The sequence below is a fragment of the Alternaria burnsii genome (genome assembly GCF_013036055.1).
Source record: "Alternaria burnsii strain CBS107.38 chromosome Unknown 752, whole genome shotgun sequence".
Classification (NCBI taxonomy): Eukaryota; Fungi; Ascomycota; class Dothideomycetes; order Pleosporales; family Pleosporaceae; genus Alternaria; species Alternaria burnsii.
In genome coordinates this window covers 941,189-960,017 of record NW_024066114.1, presented here as the reverse complement: position 1 = coordinate 960,017, position 18,829 = coordinate 941,189, and the positions used below count along the sequence as shown (strand labels likewise).

Sequence of the window (18,829 nt, the reverse complement as noted above, 5' to 3'; positions counted from 1 at the left end):
ATTGGCGAGACCACTGTCCCATAGTCAAACTGGCGAGGCTTGCATGGTGGTTGCTGGTTGAGTGATGCTGATGCAAATGCAGATGAGCAGCGAGGGGCGAGGATGCCTTGAGCAGAACGGTGGGCGGGGAACTGCGGTAACTTCAGCTATCGGCCAGCATGACGTAGTGGCGTCCCATGGTCGTCAGTGTTATCAGTGTCTAAAGCTTCATTTCTTGAGTCGTAGACTCTAGTGCTGAAACATCGAGCGTCGAGACTGCACTGCGCAGTAGAGTGTGTGGTGTTGAGTTCGCAGCTCGAGTCATAAGGCTGAGCGGCGTCTGCAGCAGTGCAGCCGTCGAGTCTCGCCAGCAGATCCCACGACGCACGACGCACGACGGAACTTTGGGCGTGCTCGCCACGATGCACGTTGCCCACATCCAGGAGTATATTGTGCAAGGGTCGTCTCTCACGAGGGAGCTCTCTCGAGTACCGCATGCCCTTGGTGATCTCCTTGTGATGAGCAACGGCACAGCAGCACATGCGGCACGCATCATTCAAGACGGTAGACAGGAAGCCGGGCCGAGGGAAGAGGAACGCGGCGCAGGCAATAGCCGCGACATTGTCAATTTGACTTTGGGCTGTGACGAGCGATGAGCAGATCCAGGTTTCGCTGTATCTTCAATAAACATGTCGCAGGCTGATCGCCATCGTGACACGGACAACGTGCCCTGTAGGCGCGGCAGATGTTATTATGGCGGTGGTGCGATCCGGCACTGCATGACGGCCACAGCAAAGCGTGCATAAGCGCCTCCTTTGTAACTAGCTTCGGTGGGATGGTTCAGAAGAGCGGTAAGAACATGCGTCTTGTTGGGACCTTCGAACCCCGGAACAGCTGACAGCTAGAGTCATTCGATGAGGCCTTGAAACTACCTCGGCCTAGCGCACAATCACAACAAGCAGTTTGTAGAAGTCTCAGATGATGAAGTATCCGCTTTTTATCATTAAGGTATCTAGGCCAACACCTGCTATCTTCCAAGCAAAGGCGATGCCATGGTCCAAACAGCTCAGCGGAGCCGTTCCCATGCCGGGGTATAATGGGTCGGACAAAGAGCCCGATACAAGTACATGTGCAGGTGATAGTACAGACCAAAGTAGGCGTGAGCCGTAACCCATCTTCAAAACAAGAAGCACCCTTTGTCCGGTATGACTGCATGAAAGAAATTCGTAGCCTCATCGGGCCTACTCAATGGCCCTGGTGGTATCAGAAGATTTTGGGAGGAACATAACCCATGAATCGGCTGACCAGTGCATTTGGGGACTGGAAGGCCGCTAAAGTGAAGAAAGACAAAACGCCGTTGGTCCAATGCCAAACCATAGATGCCGCTAGAAGTGCAAATGTAAAAAAGGATGTTGTTGTGCTACCAGCCGGAGCGGTGGTATTCTTGGGCGTCTCCGCCATCAAAGAATTGGTTGTATGAGCTGTCGGGCTTGTTGTCGTCCCGGAAAGTGGTGGATCTGATTTGAGCTTGTTGCTCGTTGGTGTTTAGACCCTTGACGTCGCCGGTGGTCATGGCCCGGCGGAGGGCTGGAAGGTTGACTGCGCTCTGTTGGCGCTTTGCTACCGCGTTAGTGGTGGCATTCTTTTGCTGCCTCTCCCACAGCAGGTTTTGTCTTAGCGATCCAGTGAGCTCACTGGTCAGCATGTTCCTGCGCGTAGTCTTGGGAGACATGGCAGGTGGGTGGACGTTTGAGGTAGTCATGATGATAGGCTTTGGGCGGGAGGCTTGCTCGCGCATCATCAAGCCACTGTCCTCGTGAGGTGAGCTGCCGGCGGAAGGTCCGTTTGGTGTATGGGTGCGTGACCTTCGGATGGCAGGTGATGATCGCGATGCAGCATTTTGCAGAGCTGATGCGCGGTCACCTTGGTGGAGGGCAGTAGTGAGAAGCGAGCGGCGGGAGGTAAGGTTGGCCTGCGAGTCGACACGCGGGAACTGAGGACGGTGCTCAGCAACGCTGGGGGGACCGCTCTCCTCGTTGTCGTCATCCTCCCACTCCTCATCGGAGTCTTCCTCTTCAATGGCGCTCTCGTCGACATCGTCGTCTTCGCTGTCGCTCTCAATGGCCGCTTCGCTGCTCTCGGACACGTCATGGAAGGTGCGCGTGCTGACCTCGTTCTTGAAGGAGGTAGTCTTGCGCATGGGAGCAGTGTTGCGCAGCTGCTGTGAGAGAGAGCTGCGTTGAAGCGAGTAGGCTTCGAAGGAGCTGCCATTCTCCTCCTCGGAGGATCCGCCGAGAGTGAACATGGGCTGCCTCTTCTTGCTGGCGTCGGCCTTTGCGGGAAGCGGCTTGGTAACGAAGCTGGACGTCTTCTTGAGGATGGGGGTAGGGTTCAGGTTGGTGCTGGATCGCACTGAGGTGGAGATGTGGCCGGGCTCGAAGCCGCGGACGACACTGTGCTCGCTCACGTCGGTGGATGTGCTGGCTTCGGAGCCGACGGCAGGGCTCATGATGTCGCAGCTGACCGAGGTGGCTACGGTGGAAGTGGAGGCTTCGGGAATGGGGCGGGCGGTAGATGGTGGCGTGGTGTTGTCCTGGACGGGCTTCTGCTCGGCTACAGGTGGGGCGAGCTGGGCTGGGAGGGGCGACAGCGGCTCGATGAACTTCTTCTCTTGTATCGAGTTGACGACTTTCTCGAGGCCAATGGGGGTCATGTGCTTGCCGCGGGCCTGGCTGGTAGCAGAGTCGTGGCGGCGCAGGTCGGGGCGGTCGGCCGAGAGATCACTTCGGGAAGTCGTGGTGATGGCGCTTTCCAGGTTGGAGTCGTCGGAGGCGACGCTGGTAGACAGCTCGGGCATGTCCGTAGCACTAGCGGACAATTGTCGCTGGAAGGCCCACTGGGGAGCAGCCACAGGGTCGGGCTGGCAGCAGAAGGTCTCACGGGACCACAGCCGCCAGGCCATGTTCTCATAGCGTTTGCCGTCTTCCATGGCGGGCGAGCATCTTGCAAAGACTGTCAGGCCGAGTTAGTAGCCATTCACATGCCGCTGCATGTGCACTGCACATGCTCGTGCATATCACTCACCAGACCAGAGGCCGAACAGGTTCTCGGTGCTGCGGGTTTCGATGGTGCGCATGGAGCTGTGCTCGACGCGCACTATGGGCCGTTCTGCGCGGAGAGGCATTTTGGGTCTTGTGTGTCGAGGGCTGGGGGTGTGATATCGATAACGGTGGCTCCGCTTGCGTCAGAGACGGTGAGGTTCCGATTGCGTCAATGGAGAGACAGTTGCCGAGCAGAGGGAATGCCGGCGTTGCTACAGCACTGGCAGATACATGGATAGACAGTGTGTATACGTGTATGTGGATATGGGGCTATGTGTGGTTCCAAGAGAGCGGCGGTTGTGGACGTGGTCGTCAAGCGGGTAGGGTAGGATACAGAGAGCATGTAGGTGGGAGTGGAGTCTGGTATGTATAAAGCCAAAGCCCGCTCTACTGGTGTGCGCCAGCATGACAGGGGTGGGCTCTGGGCCGACATGGAAGGCGCGATGGGCACCCACACTAGGCCTCACACCCTGCACCTTCCTGATCCCTGCCACCTCCTAGCCCTAGACACAACCCCCGGGGCAGTTCCGGCTCATTTGAATTTCGTCGAGCCATGATCCATGTTGCGGCCATTCTACCGCTCTTTGCCCGATCTTAACAGTAAGTCCAGAGTCTACCATGGATCCGAGCAGTCAGTCTCTGCGACGCTCGTGGCCTGAGTCCCCCTCGTCATTCCCCCATATCAAGCCCACCTTTTGCTGTCCACTCCACCACCGCCGGCTACAACTTGTCGCATCGAGCGCCTCGTTGCCACCGCAGCCTTCCCTACGTCGCCGCCCGCGTGGTGAATGGCCTGGGCGTGGGGACGCACATGATCCAACAACACGGCCGTGCCCCCCTGCAATCCTCCTGGTACTTCCAGAACACTGCTGCCCTGACTCGCTGTCTCTGTTCCGCCTGTCTCAAGATTCATGCCACTGACATCGAGGCCATCGGGGCAATGCTATGCTGACCTGACGACCACGCTTCGGCGCCGCAGTTGATGCCTTCCTTGGTCTGCCCCCCTCTGGCTGACTGGTTGCGCTGCATTGTTGCTGCTGGCGGATCCGGTGCACCAGACATGATTAACAGTCACCTGCCTGTGAACCTTGGAAGCACTGCAGAGAGAAAGTTACGCCGCCGCAATACAATACCGCTAACTAAGCCGTTTCGAAAAGCTATGCACGCCATGTGACGATGCTTGCCCAATCCCTTCTAGCGTTCGCGGAAGCAGCTGAAAACTTCCGCTGGCGCTTCTTTTCCCTAACTCGCCTCTTCCGACACCCTACCCCTGCACGATTCTGGCCCTCCAGCTGCGCATGTGCCTGCCCTCGTCGCCATGGCTGTGCCTCTTGGACCCTGAGTCAATCCGACTGTCCACACCAGCTAGACAGCCTCACGAGCAGTTTAGCACCGTCGAGAACAGAAAGTACTTTCCCTCCGCGACAGCCTTGTTTTCCGCTTTCTGCTTCCATCATTTTGTCATACGTACTGTCTGCGCAAATCCCCCGCACTGGGGTTGGGCAACACGGGGTCCTTTCAATTCTTCCGTGGCGGTCAAGAACAGCCTCTGCAAGTTCTGGTGACATGGCTGCTTTCGGTGTGGACAACTCCGCCTTTGTCTCTGCGGTTGCGAATTTTACCGCCTACCACCAACGCTGCACTGGTTATGTGAATCCGCAAGCCATTGTTCGCTAGGTTCCTAGATGCGTTGGTTATTCGCAAGGATGCCAGACCATGCGGTACAAGCCCGGTGGCCACCTGGTTAAAGTGCTGTCCTCGATACCTTTGAGACATGCCAACTACCCCAGATAATCCGCTCCAGAGTTTGGGGTAGTGACAGGTACCCTGTGCTAAGGTGCACTGTGCGCCCACTTGTCCTCCAGTAACTACCAAGTTGGCTGCTCTGCTACGTCAGTCCAGTACACGGCAATCTCTCGAGGTCATCTGGGGCGGCTGCCGAATCACCAAGCCGCAAAAGCATCATGTGCGACCGCACGTTATCGCTGAATGCGGCGTGATGTCTGTTTCATGAGTTGTACACCGGCAGCTACAACTCTACGTGGCACTGGACCGTCGAGTGCCTGTCGCTCTGCCTTAGCCAACCGGTTGCCGCTCCTGTAAGCCACACTAGGTTCACGATGCATCGACTGCACATTACATATGCACAGCGCTTTTTGGTCCAAAGAACAAACGTCAGTAGGGGGAAGTACGGGGCCACGCTCCCTCCAAGTCGTTCGCTCGTGATATGGCGTAGAGCTGAACGCTAGTTCCCCGGACCGTGGGCCCTTCACCATTGTCGCGTGCTTTTTCTCACGATCTCCATACAATCGTCAACTACCATTAGGCTCTACCTCCATCCGTTCATCGCGATGGGATTCACCGCGCTCAAATCTGGTACGACTATGCGATCGACCAAACGTGTAATCGATGTTCGCATTAGTCGCAACCACCTTTCGTTGCTCCGAGGCTGCATGCATGCAGTATCATGACCTAAAGTCGAACTGCCTTGGTCATGAGCAGACGACGACTGTACCCCAGATCACGACAGTGCAAGCAGTGACGCCTGCCAAGCTGCCTGGGTTTTGATTTCACCCCTTGCTTTTCTCCCTACAGCAAGCACGGAAGCGCATATGGCAACTGTGGCACACAATTAATCGGTATGCGAGCAAAGGTCGGAGCGCAAAACACATGCTGTTGGGCTTAAACACTGCCCGTTCCGACACGTCTACCCATCTATTACTCTTTTACGTTTACGAGCAGAATAGAAACGATCGTCTCCGTCAGCCACCTGCTGAGATGAGCCCTCGTATCTGCGCCTGGAGGAGCTACCAGTCTGCCATCCGTGATTTTGACAAGTGCCGGACAATCGATCGCTGTTTGATTACTCGTCACATGCTGAACGGCAAACGATCTCGGTACATTATGTCTGTCTCTTCGACATACGGCTCTTCCGCACTGCAAACAGGCCCAGAGATAGCCGACACGCGCTGCACATATCGATCTCGCATACAACCCACACTATCCACACCGAGTGTACAAAGAACATTACTGCACTCACCATAGAGGCTTGACAGTGCCACTCTACCGGACACTGGAGATGGAGGCCCGACAGCCTGGATACCACGCCTAGACTAGCCATATCGGGTCCGGGGCGTGCACCCGCTGCCCGCAGGCGTCGCGTGGCTGTCACCACGGAGCACCAATCGTCTGGCTTGCAACCACCGGCTGTTGCGTCGGTTGGCCTTAATAGCATTGCGCTCAGCGTTCCGTCCTATGCTGTGATCATGCTCCGTGTCGCGCACTCACTGTCTCCGCACTTTCTTGATACCCCCTGGATCGCGCATCCTCCTACTCACGTCCCACAATAATGGGCGGCGGTTCTCTAGGTCTTTTTGTCCAATCAACCGCAAAAACGTGCTCACGCTCACATGTGCTGCTCGTTGCAATGATTAGCCGAGGCGTCGGCGGCCAGTGCGATGCCACGGAATCTTACTGAAACCTCACTGTCAGAAGGGATAGGAAGATTTGCCTGTCCTGTCGCTTCTATCACATCTTTAGCGTACGGGGGGAACTTAATGCTGGTTTCCGCTCTCTTGCACGAATCGACATGAGGGATTTTGCACGAATCGTATGGGCCTTGTGCGGCCCTGCGGAGCGGACGTTGCGCCCAACAAATAACATTGGAGAAATTAATCCTCATTTCCAGTGAGTCGGGTCTTCATTCTGGCGCGTTTTCAGTATCGTCGATTGCCTGAACGAGGTGTCGTGGGTGCCCAAAGCAGCAACACGTTCCCCAGTGCCTGGCGGTGGGGCCCGACGCGCAGGCATCCCACGCGTGCAAGCACGAGGACGTCGCATCGTCCACCTCCGCACTGATAACCAACCAGAGGATATCCGGACGTCTCGCCGGTCACCGATGGCAACGCAACATCAAACGGACTCAGGCTCCGGTATTCCCGCCGAAGATCACAAGCAAAGTCATTCATCTGTTAGATTTCGGTGCAAAGTCGACCTAGTATCCCGCACTTCGGAGCGAAGGTTCAGAGAGACCAACGACAGTCTTCCAGGCTCATTACCCCGGTCGACGTCAAGTTCACATGGCCACGCCCCCTGCTTGGCGAACGCCGTGTGGTGTATACACCTCCCACGTGTGCATGCTTATCGTAGCTTATCCAAATCGAATGCCCTTTTCCCGTCGCAAGATTCTGGAGCGACAAACGGGCCGGCTTATTGCTCATGAGACCGTACCTGAAACCAATGATGGGGGTGATACTCTGCAAAAGCAAATGCATGTCTGATATCTTAGCAATCTTTTTTGTAACGGGCGAATGGATAGTCGTCGATTTGCGATGTTTTCCCGTAGGATTGTGACAGCTTCTTTCGCTAACGGCTATCTTGTTCGACCTTCTGCATTGGGGCTACACCCTGTATGTGTCCTCTTTCCGACTCCCACCTGAGTTAGCGTATCGGTCGAGCCGTGGACAAAGTCTGGAGACGCCATGGGGATTGCAATCCAGGTTGCAACTCCTTCAGCCCGCAGCTTACCCTCTGTGGTAACCCTTCCTTACTCTTGTACAACCGGTTTATGCCTTGAGTGTTAGCTTACAGAGCGTCTTGAAAATCTCCAAAATAACGTCCCGGACATGGCAGTTGCAATCTTCGGCAGAAAGAGGCTGTTGTCGAGGCTCTTTCACCCGTCCCGGGCTTGTGGTTCCCAGTTCCAAGTCTGGTTCGGTAGCACTGCGTGCTGACCGTCATCTGCACGTCTTCATTTATCTCGTCCTACCGACCGCGCTTACAGTGCAGGATCTACTTTGAGCTCGAGGTGTGGTCAGCCTGCGCTGATGTACCCGCTCCCAGATTAAATATTATTCCACCCAGCCAGCTAGGGCCTTTGACCGTATTGTCGGGACACAAATGCTGATCCCAGGTTCCAATCTCGATCTCAAGGTCTCACTTTATGGTTGTACGAGTATATCTGGAGCACTGCAGCGTCACAACGGGATTACGGCCTGCCGCTCACCGCCAGAAATGGAGCAGGTTCTGAATTATGATACCAACATTCAAGCACGTAGCTTATGAAGATCATGATACCATCGCACACACAAATATCTCTGTGTAACACCTGGATATACAAGTAACCAATTCAAGCCTAACAACGCAACTGCCGTATCATCTCAGCACAACCCATGGATTACGCCCGACAACTCATCACACAATCACATGTACATCCAAAGTACTTTATCACACGGCCCGAGTCCGACCAAGACCATCGGCAGGAACCTGAATGCAACGGTCGTTCTCGGTCCGAGTGGCATGGTTTCCTCTCCCGTGATTGCTGCTGGTTTATAGTTTATGGATAAATTCCAATTACCCAGCCTATCAAGTCGCCAGCTTTTCTTACAACGTTTCCAGCCACCATCACTTTCCAACTAGGTAATAGACGCAAGCGAGACTTTCGGCTCCAAGCTTTTGATCAAGTCCCCCGTGCGTGTCTTTGGCGGTGTGTCGCACCAAAAGTGCGATTTCGATCACGCAGTCTGCCTGCTGTAGCACCACCAACAACACAACCTTAATCAAACGCGATGTTAAATCCCACGTCCTGGAAAGATCCGTCAGCTTTGTCCCACTACTTGTCATCAATTTTATGCCTATGCCTATGCCTATGAGAAGCTCAAGACAAGTAGTTCTTGTCATCATTGAGCACTCCCTCGGTCGATGCCTTCCTCTTCTGTTCTGTTCCGTAAACTCCGTATATGCATCCCGCGATTTACCCCAGACAAACGTCGTCGCGTGGTCCTGCATGCCCTGCTTTCACCGGTGCTTGCATGCCTTCGTTTCGTATCGCGGTATCATATCTTGATGTGCGTTTGTTATGTTGATTCGACGTTATAGCCCTTGAAATATCACATGCTAGGCTTCCTCCCACGCTGCCGCTTATCTCGTGACGAGTCTCGGAATATGGGGCTCACAGCGAGATATGATGCTGATGTCAGACGGTAGACGGCAATCGGCTGGTTGGCTAACGGTGAGGGAAGGGAAGGGACGGAGCGGAAGATGATATTATCGCCTTGCGTTTAGCGAGCGAGAGCTCAGGCTACGCTTACTGCGGCAGATGACTCTGTCGCGTCGTACAGCACGGAGACAAAAGTCAGACGAGCGAAACGTTCTTCCGCTCGAGTCAGCATCGTCGTCACTATCATCCTTCAGCCAAGCCGGAGACCCCATCCCCACTCCCCGCATATCAGCCCCAGATCTTCGCCACAGCCTCTCGAACAGGCTGACATGTCGGGCGCAGTCAGGTAGAATCTGTCACCTGCCACAGTTGATTCTCCATTTGTCCGTGGCCACGTTTCCAAATATTCTCACGTGGAACACTATCACCATTATTCTTGCTTCGTTTCTGTGCTGTGATTGCGCATATTCGGCCCTTGTATGTTACGTTTGCCTTGAAATTGGTGCGCATAGCTATATCACCTATGTTGCTATTGTTATGTTCATGCGCGTTTTCAATATCGATACGATACCCCTTGTCCAGGGATATTCTTGTCACGCGCTTCCGGTACGCGGCTTTGCGTCAACATTGATCCTCGATCCTCCGTGTAGGGGTAGATTAGACCCAGATCCTGGGTGTTTATGGGACTTGGGCGCGTGCCTGAATCCCAGGGCGATCGCGTAAATATACGTACAGCATATTCTCCATGCAGCTAAGCACAGGCATAGTTGCGGTTTGTTATAGGCTGAATCAAGAAAAATGACGTGGTTTCAGAGAAAGAGAGAAGCGATCGTTCTGAAAACAGAAAAGCTTGAAGTTGTGGTTTGTTTCAAGTGCTTGAGACATCACCTGGTCTTCGAGCATAAGTGGTGGGTGGTGAAGCTAGCTTCGCTACCTACGACGAGACAACATGTGATGGACACGGGATCTACATTCTTCCTACGCAGAAGTAGAACATGGCACAGTATCATCCACTACCTACCCGCCAATATTGCCAACAACACTCTCACCCGTCCTTCAGCTGAGGCCAAGATCTCTCTCCACATCCCGAGCCTTCTATCGCCCGTCTCAGCAACACCAACACAACCTATTAGTAAACGCCCCCTGCAGCAGCTAGCTCAGCCCTTCTCTCGTGTTCCTACATGCATGACGGATGTTACCGCAAGAAACAACCACCGCTTGCTCCTCACTGTAAGAGAGTTTGCGCTACTGAGGAGATTTACCGGGTCGCTAAGGTTAGAAGCGAGCATGAGCGATGAGATAGTGCAGCATAATCATAACCAAGCTCTTGAGACAACATGACTGGTTTTTTTTTGAGGTAAAGAGAAAGTTCAAAACATACAAAAACCTCAATGGAAAACCTGCCTTGAGTTTAGCGGTAATGTCGTTGAAGTCAACTACCGTTCTTGGCGTAATCCGGTCTAATAAAGCATGAACGTGACAGCGTCTAGATGTATCTGCAAAAGAAAAACGTTGTCAGTTGTTGGGGAAGTCAACACACTGTGTCCGGCGTCTCGTTTCTGTTCGTAGATTTCATGTGTTCGACAAAAACAAGTTCTTGGATCTCAGAGGAAGGTTCACCAATTTGTATTATTGTTGTTGCTGTGGAGTAGAAGATTCTCAAGTCCTGGATAAGCTGAAGGCTAGGTCATGACGAACATGGATGAGCTCCTACAATTCGTCATCCTATTGCTCGCTGAGTCCAAGATCAACTTCAATATTTAGCTGAGGTTGTGAATGGCCACACTATGGCATGCAATATAGAAGTTGAACGCAGAGTTGACAAATGACAGGATTCTGATACAAAAGAGCGCAGGAGTGGACGCCGATTTGAGCAATTCCGTCGAGTACTGAATGACGCATGGTTAGATGGCGATTGGAGGATATGTTTAACAGACAAACGGATATGCAAATGCATACGTGTGGAATGCGTTCGCATCGTGGGAAGAAGGATTTGTGATTTGCATGCGGAGCCCCTTCTGATTGTAGGATCGGAGGATTCATTTCATGTCGCGAAGGACCATTCTGCTGCAAAGATGTGGTGATGGCTTTATTATGCTGCAGTGACACGTTCTCAACAGGACTCTATGCTATTCAAGGCACATGATGGCATCAGGATGCTTGTATTGATTTTACTTTGAATAGTCTATGGGTATCAACGCCCTAGACATGATTTCTTTACGTTGCCATCCAACATGCCCTTGCGCTTCGTTTGCTACTTGCGCCCATCGCTCAGGCACATATCAATCAGTATGACGGGTACGGCGTGGTGGCGTCTAGAAATCCTGGTCGTCGTTTCCAGCGATGATTACATTGTTGATCTGTGCGGCGTTGTTAGTTTTACTCGCAAGCAATACCGGCGGTCAAGATAATCGGTGTAACACAAAGTGATGGTGTGTAACGAACAATGCAAACCCGCACACAAAGACCTGTGTTTCTTTGGTCTCGCCTCCCCGCTTCCTCGACCGTGCCTTCGATCCAGAGAAAGAATGCAAGGGAGGAAGTCGAGCAAAGCGAGGTAGCACGAACGGGAGGGAAATGCGGAAGGGATGGCGGGAAAGGGAGTAACACCAAGTAGCGTGCGGTGCAACAAGCGACCATATGTTACGAAACAAGGGAGGAAAGTTACGGTACTTACCTTAAGTACCATACGGCACAGCTGTGTAGCGAGCAACAGTTGTTGCCTCTTTGAGATCAAAGGATCGATCACAAAGTGTTCCTTCATGTCTGCGAATAACGCCACGTTAGCACGATCTTCGATAGTCCAGCCACCAATGTGGCCCATGACGTTGTGCATAACAGTGACAGCATAGGGAAGGTCTCAGATGACTCCTGCTCATCTCCACTTGTAGTTGCGTTCGTGCCAGCGCAGCAAGTAGCGGCGCGTGGGGGGACACACCCCACCCCACGGGGGCGTTGGATGCGGCAAGTTGTATGCAACACGGGTCTCGGGTCTCCCGGGAAGAGTCCGTAATGCAGCTATGCTTGATAGCGGTGAGGCACATGGGAATAATACAAAGAGACGTGGGGAATATTGCTAGATAACAACAAACGAGAAGGGCACTTACCGTTACTTCCCGTCTGCATGCAGTCGACGCCCAACCTGAAGTTCTTCTCCTTGGCTTGTCGGGACTTGATGTTAGCGAGGGTTTCGATGGGGCTGAGACCGGAGTTCTCAGCCAGGGCCATGGGCACTGCGTCAAGGGCATCAGCAAAGGCGCGCATCGCGTATTGCTCAATACCGGGGCTCTGTAAAATGTAAGTCGCCGTCCCGCATTCGCATTCGATAGTGCTTACCTTGACTGCCGCATCTTCGACTGCGAGCGAGCAAGCTACTTCCGCTGCACCTCCGCCGTATACGATACGGTTGTCTCTCACCAAGCTTCGGACGACACAGAGGGCATCGTGTAGCGATCGCTTGGCCTCGTCGATGATCATCTTGTTGCTGCCTCGAACAAAGACTGTGACAGCTCGTGTATTCGCACACTCCTCGATGACCAGCATCTTGTCTCGTGTAGTTCCGAACGTCAGTTCCCGAACGATGCCTGCGCTTCCCAGCTTCTCCGCGCTGAGGTCTTCGAAACGCGGTACGATGCGTCCGTTGGTCGCAATGGCGATCAGCTCAATCTCTGGGCCTCCTACCCACCGTACAGCGGGCAGCTTGTTTGTGAGAAGAAGGTGGTTGGCCTCGTCGTCAAAACCCCATTGGCATATTACCACATTGGCGCCAGTCTCCTTGATCTGCTCAATCATCTCAGTGAACTTGTTTGACTCGTAGTTTTGTAGCTTCTTGAACTCCTCCACGGTGGTAATGTCCAACTTGTGCTTGGTCTTGGGCTTCGGTGGCTCGAATGCGCATGTGAGGATGGCGAGTTTGGCGTCCTTGACCTCTGACGGCATCTGCGGATGCGAAAAGTCCTTGTCTATTATGACACCCTTGACAAGTAATGTGTCCTCGAGCGATCCACCGACCTTGCCATCAACCTTGATGAGTTCGAAATCGACATCTTTCCGCTCCAGATCTGCGACTGAAAGCACAGCATCTACGGCGATGTTGGCAAACTGGTCGTGCGCCTTGGAGACGATCTTGCTGCCCAAACTTGTCTTTGCAACCCTGAACAGCTCTTCCGTGTTCTCCTTGGAGAAGTTGATCTCGTCGCTGACCTCGTCCAGCTTGGCCACAGCAACCTCGCAAGCCTGGTCGTAACCGTCTGCTATCCTGATAGGGTGGATACCCTTGTCGATGAGGTCCGCTGCCTGTTCGAGGAGTGCGCCCGCCAAGACTACGACACCGGTGGTTCCGTCGCCAATCTCGTCATCTTGTGATTTGGATAGTTCGACTAACAGCTTCGCGACGTGGTTGGAAATTTCCATCTGGGATAGAATGGTAGCGCCGTCGTTTGTGACCGTAATATCTCCATCGGGCGAAATCAAGATCTTGTCCAGTCCTCGCGGTCCCTAGATGTTGTAAACCAGTGCTCTAACTTTCTCGAGTCCAACAATTCTGCATACCAGAGAGCTCTTGACAAGGTTCGCGACCGTCTTGGCCGCCAGAATGTGGGACTTGACCGCATCGTTGCCGTGTTGCCTCGACTTCTTGCCTTGACTGTCCCAGAATTAGCTGCTGATTTCTCGGATGGAATCTGAAAGCCTATTCCCAGCAGCCCACATACTCTCTGACAATGATAAACGGCCTGCCCGCTTCATCCTTCATCACCTGCGCTACATGCCGAGTTGTCAGTCGTTATTCGTGGATGATTCGTAACAATTTCGTAGTAGATTCGGAAGCATACCGTTGGAAAGGTCGACCTCTACAATTTATCAAGTTAGCATTCTCTTCATCTTTGTGAAGGTACGGAGATAATGAAGCTGTTGCAGCCTGTATAACGTACGCATCGCCATGGTTGGAGAAATGCCCGCTGAAGAAGCAAATGCAAGATTCCGGAGACTCTTCAAACTACAGATACACACTAGGAGGAAATCCCGGGTATGTTTAGTAGTGAGGGGTGGTGGGGTATATCCAAACAGCTGCCATGTCAGTCTCGAAATTTCCCCAGAGGGGCTTGGCATTCCTGTGCACGGCCGCGAGTCGCGAACGCGCCTTCCGTCGCCAGCTCCAACCCTGCGAATTGCCCTGACGCTTGCTGCCCCAAGCTGCCACCACAATCACTGGTCACGTATCGCGCACAAACAATTGCGCTTGTCCGAATCGCCTCACCCTCTAAAAAGCTCAGCCTATCCCACATCTCTGTGCGCCATCATTAGCGACCGCGATTCAAGATGCCTCGTGAGTCGCGCCCGCCTTCTCGCGCTTTCACCCTACGCGTAATGTACTTAGCATACGGTAGCTAACTTGCATAGCTGCTCTCAGCGATCACGAGTCCTCGGACAGCGAAGAAGTCCCCGCGCAAGCGACCGCAAAGGGAAAAGGAAGACAACCAGTACAAGTCGATTCTATAGAAGATGAGGAGGTTGACAGTGAGGTGGGAGAAGACGAGTATGCGCATAGTCATATACCCAGGGATCACCTCGCATTGACAATGCGCCAGATACGTCGTTGAAGCCATCTTCAACCACAGATTCCAAAGAGTGTGTACAAACACCTACCTCACCACACGCAAACACTGACAGTGGTAGGGCGTTCTCCAATTCGACGTCAAATGGGAAGGCTACGACGACCCCAAAGACCGGACATGGGAGTCAGAGGAAAACATGGAGGGAGCCATTGACGTACTGAACGAGTACTTCAAGAGTATCGGAGGCCGTCCAGAGCCCAAGGGCCAAAAGCGCAAGGGCCGACCGTCGCTTGCGGGAAGGAAATCAGAGTCGGAGACTCTTGCGTCTAGCACCAAGCGCGCAAAGGCAGACAAGGAGGAGAAGAAAGTGGCACAATGGAGTCCACCACCAGGCTCGTGGGAACACGACGTCCACGAAGTCGACACAGTGGAGCAGACGAAGAACCCCAAGACAGGCGAACTCGAAAAGTTCGCATACCTCGTGTGGAACAATAATCAAAAGACACAACATCCTCTCCGACACGTCTACCAAAAGTGTCCGCAAAAGGTGCGTTGCCATGACTATCGAAATTGTACTGCTATTAATGCGTTGCAGATGCTGGTATATTATGAGAGCCACCTAGTCTTTGCCGAAACCAGCGACCAGCCTCTGAAATGCGAAAATGGTGATGACAATAACGACACCGAAATGACAGGCCACTAATTCGCTTCAAGTCGAATAGTATACGCAACCGAATTCGCCATCAAAAATGGTGCTTACCAGCAAAGTTCGAACGGACTTCGCGCCCGCCATGTCAATCGAGAACATGCTCCCGCTACGACTATTCTCTCCAGTAACGCCTCCCGTCTCGCTGTCTCCACTGTGTTTTAAATCACCCACGGTGTCTCCGTTGACGCCCCCGGAGCATTTCTCATCTTCAATTACCTGAAGACTCACCCATCATAAAACCGACATGGCTCAAATTGCCCACCGCGTCTCCGTTGATACCACAAGCGTAGGACTCTCGTCTTTGTCCGTTACACCTCCGCCCCACGAAGTTTCACCGGTGCGTCTAGAGTCTCTTACAAAGACTTTGATTCCATTCAAGCGGGTATGGTGTATAGGCGTCAACTGTACTATAAGGGACTTCTTTGATTAGGTTCAGAATTCTTTTGGAAAGGGCAACAAGGAGTTTCAATGGTTCTTTGAAGCGATTCGAACTTTCTGCTTTCTATCCACTATCATCAGAGGTCACAAAACTGTACATATTCGAGACACTAAGTGTGACCACTTAGTGTGTGACAGATGATATATCCCTCTTCGTGAGAATATTGTTGCGGGCGCATCGTGCCATTTGTGCATACCTGATATGCTTATCTCCCAGTGAGATTAGAATGTTAACAACACTTCTAAGATAATACAGGACATTCGGGTATACTTCTCCTTAGCTAAGACGAAATACGATTGTGTTCCCAGGTCCAGACTAAACAACAGGCCTATAATCAAAGTTATATTGCGGAACATGGTTGAAAGTGTGTTCAATAGTTATGTCGTTCAATTCCATGCATGCGCGAACATATATACATATACAAGTAACGTAATAACGTTGCGGGTATCCAAAAGCCCAGTCCCAACCAACATGGCTGCTTCAATCGCATTATCCTCGTTTCAACTTCTCAAGTGTTTTATCACTTTTCTTGCCCAATCAATTCCAAACTCCTGTTGTAGGTTGCATATCCATGCAGTTCCAAGAACGCCAATGCCATGCAGTGTTCAATCTCCAAATCTGAGATCGTCCCATATGTTATACTCTCTTCGTATCGTCGTTAAATGTCTCTTTTCTTATCCGTCCTGCTGTATCATGGTGTTTTGTTGTAGTGGCGTTGTCTACGCGTTCTCTGTCATGTCAGAGACAGACGATGCGGTTCCGCCGACGGCCATGCGAGTTTGCAGGTAGTAGATCAGGTAGGCGATAGCAGCGATGAGGATGAAAAGGATAAGGATGATGAGGAAGATGACAATGTTGCGCTGCATGATTGCGGTTTGTTGTGGTGACTACGAGGGGATCTCGTAGATGATGGTAGTCGGAGTAGTGATTGGTGAAGAGTAGTTGCGGCGGTGTGATGCGATGCGATAGTGCTCAAGATGTTTCTGTTTCAAAAGTCAGTCAAATGTCAAGGTTGACGATGAGCAATTGTATGCGCACTGTATCTCCAGCGCAAACAGGTGAATGTTGTATAACGCAGTGGTGTCGGTCGGTCCAAGCTTAGCTATCGTCCAAGCAACCCTTCAGTAGTGGTGTCGTAAGTGATATCCCGGAAGCAAGCCAATGTCAAGGATGGTGGTGGTAAACTGGAACAACAACAACGAGAACAACGAAGAATCGTATGGTAAAGTGTTGAGTTTGACGAGTGAGTTGAGGGATAATTGATTTAATAATATCAGCGAAGAAATCTGCAGGCCAAGTAGTAGGGTCTACTGCAAGTGGCATGCAGCAACTTTTGTACAGACGTGGCGGGGTGCGTGCGCCAGCAAGGTGGTTGGGTCGCGTCCATGGTGGGAGGGGCTGGACAGGCTGGCGTGGCTGGGATACCGACTCTTTCGGCGGTGAGGCTGGACTTGAAACGATAGCTGGATTGATTGATTACGACGGTGATGCGACTGTTGAGAGAAGCTTGTTTTTGTAAGATTTCATTTCGGGACGAGGAAATGAGGTTTGTATTCGTGTGAGTTTGGATGGGGTAAGAGGGTGCGCGCGGTCATGTGCTGGGGTCTTGGCGCGTTTTGGGGCGCATGCGTGTCCTGACCGTTCTGCCTCGCGACGCCTCTACAACGTGACCAGCGCGCATTCATGAGTAGCTTCTCTGTCGCCTTTTTGCATATGCGCAAACCAAGAGCCACTATCACGATGGCGTAAATGTCGCGCAATATCTCGAATCTTCTCTTAGAAGAGATTACATCGGGTATCTAATCCTACCTCCAACTGACTTTGAACGCTCGAAAAAAGGCTCCCTCGCATATCAAGTGCGCTTTAGCTGCCAGGCGTCGACCGCTAGTTGCAATGACGACAAGTGTGCCGAATGTAGAATGCGAATTTTGCTTGCAGGTTAAGACCTCAGCAGACGCTCTTCGGCGTTCATGCAGGTGAAGGTAGGAGGTGAGAGGTGAACTTGCCGCGCTCGCAAGGTGAGCCAAAGCACATCTTGGCCAACGAGTGAGTGAGAAGACTCCGCGTGCTCCAATATTCAAAAGCCTCCCATCCTTGATTCGCTTCTTACATATTATCGCTCTCCAAATCTACCCGCTATATAAGTTCCGAGTCGAATATGCGCTGGAAACGCAAGAGAACTCACCGTGACATGTCGACTCCAGCAGATGAATCGCCTGCGCTTAGTCTTTGCCCACAGAGAGAGCATCTGGTTGCTTTGTGAGTGGCGCCGTTCATCCTCTCCAAGCACTTACTGACCACTTATCACAGCGCTGGCGATCTTTGAGCGATTAAGGTGCGTCTGGCTCCTCGAGACAGCAGTCCCGGTTTTCGCTATATACCCTAGGATTTACTGCGATCAATCTCCAATCGGAATTTGCCGACATGCCCAGGCGAAGGCAAACCTGTACCAGAGATCTGGCTTTCTAAGATGCGCTCTATTAATGCGCTTGACTTGTTCGTACAGTGGGTTTACACGGGAGAGTACACCGAACTATCTGGCTCGGTTGTCTCGCTAGGCCTCGCCAACGATGTCCCGGATCTGAAGATGGATATTAATCGCCAAAAACTCAAGACTATGGACTGTGCAGTCAAGGCTGCAATACTGGCTTGGTTTCTAGGAGACGAGCTGCAAGTGGCAGCGTTCCAGAACCATGCTATGACGCGCCTCTTCGCCGCTCTCGCTCGCTCGTCTGAGAAGCCCCAGCTTACGCCAACCTTGTATGATTGTGCCTCACGATCGTCACAATCAGATGAGTACAGTCATCTCGAGATAGCAGTACAGCACTTGGTCATTTGGAACTGGGTAGACGCGTCTACCGTCGATCAAGAAGATCTGGAAGGCTGGGACTCCAGGATTACGAGCTGCGGCAATTTTCGGAAGATGTTTTTCAAGGGATCTTTACTGTCGCTTGGTCAACGACGTGAAAAGGTTTTGGTAGCGAAAGATCATTTCTGCGGCGGACTACCCTAGAGCACGAGGGACATCAGCTACACGACGACGATCGCGGAGCAACCGATCCTGATGAACCAATCGAGGCAAGGGTCTGCAGATATGGGTGTTTAGAG

At 52.5% G+C, this 18,829-nt stretch overlaps 4 protein-coding genes across 4 annotated transcripts; 2 read left to right on the top strand and 2 right to left on the bottom strand.

The window, feature by feature from the left end:
• Positions 1-1,399: 1,399 nt before the first annotated feature.
• Positions 1,400-3,163, bottom strand: GT037_006417 (uncharacterized protein; the record flags this gene model as incomplete). The annotated part of the gene is made up of 2 exons (XM_038931464.1): positions 1,400-2,991; positions 3,064-3,163. The coding sequence occupies 2 exons, from the start codon at positions 3,161-3,163 to the stop codon at positions 1,400-1,402; spliced, it is 1,692 nt and encodes a 563-aa protein (XP_038785961.1).
• Positions 3,164-11,333: 8,170 nt separating this feature from the next.
• On the bottom strand, positions 11,334-13,959 carry GT037_006416 (uncharacterized protein; the record flags this gene model as incomplete). Its single annotated transcript, XM_038931463.1, has 8 exons — positions 11,334-11,378; positions 11,696-11,784; positions 12,126-12,306; positions 12,355-13,515; positions 13,570-13,663; positions 13,731-13,779; positions 13,851-13,868; positions 13,950-13,959. 8 exons carry the CDS (start codon positions 13,957-13,959, stop codon positions 11,334-11,336), a joined length of 1,647 nt encoding a protein of 548 aa, XP_038785960.1.
• Positions 13,960-14,337: 378 nt separating this feature from the next.
• GT037_006415 (chromo domain-containing protein) lies at positions 14,338-15,276 on the top strand (the record flags this gene model as incomplete). Its single annotated transcript, XM_038931462.1, has 5 exons — positions 14,338-14,344; positions 14,419-14,554; positions 14,607-14,646; positions 14,695-15,120; positions 15,169-15,276. 5 exons carry the CDS (start codon positions 14,338-14,340, stop codon positions 15,274-15,276), a joined length of 717 nt encoding a protein of 238 aa, XP_038785959.1.
• A 2,915-nt stretch (positions 15,277-18,191) lies between these two features.
• GT037_006414 (uncharacterized protein) lies at positions 18,192-18,734 on the top strand (the record flags this gene model as incomplete). The annotated part of the gene is made up of 1 exon (XM_038931461.1): positions 18,192-18,734. The coding sequence occupies one exon, from the start codon at positions 18,192-18,194 to the stop codon at positions 18,732-18,734; it is 543 nt and encodes a 180-aa protein (XP_038785958.1).
• Between the last annotated feature and the right edge of the window lie 95 nt (positions 18,735-18,829).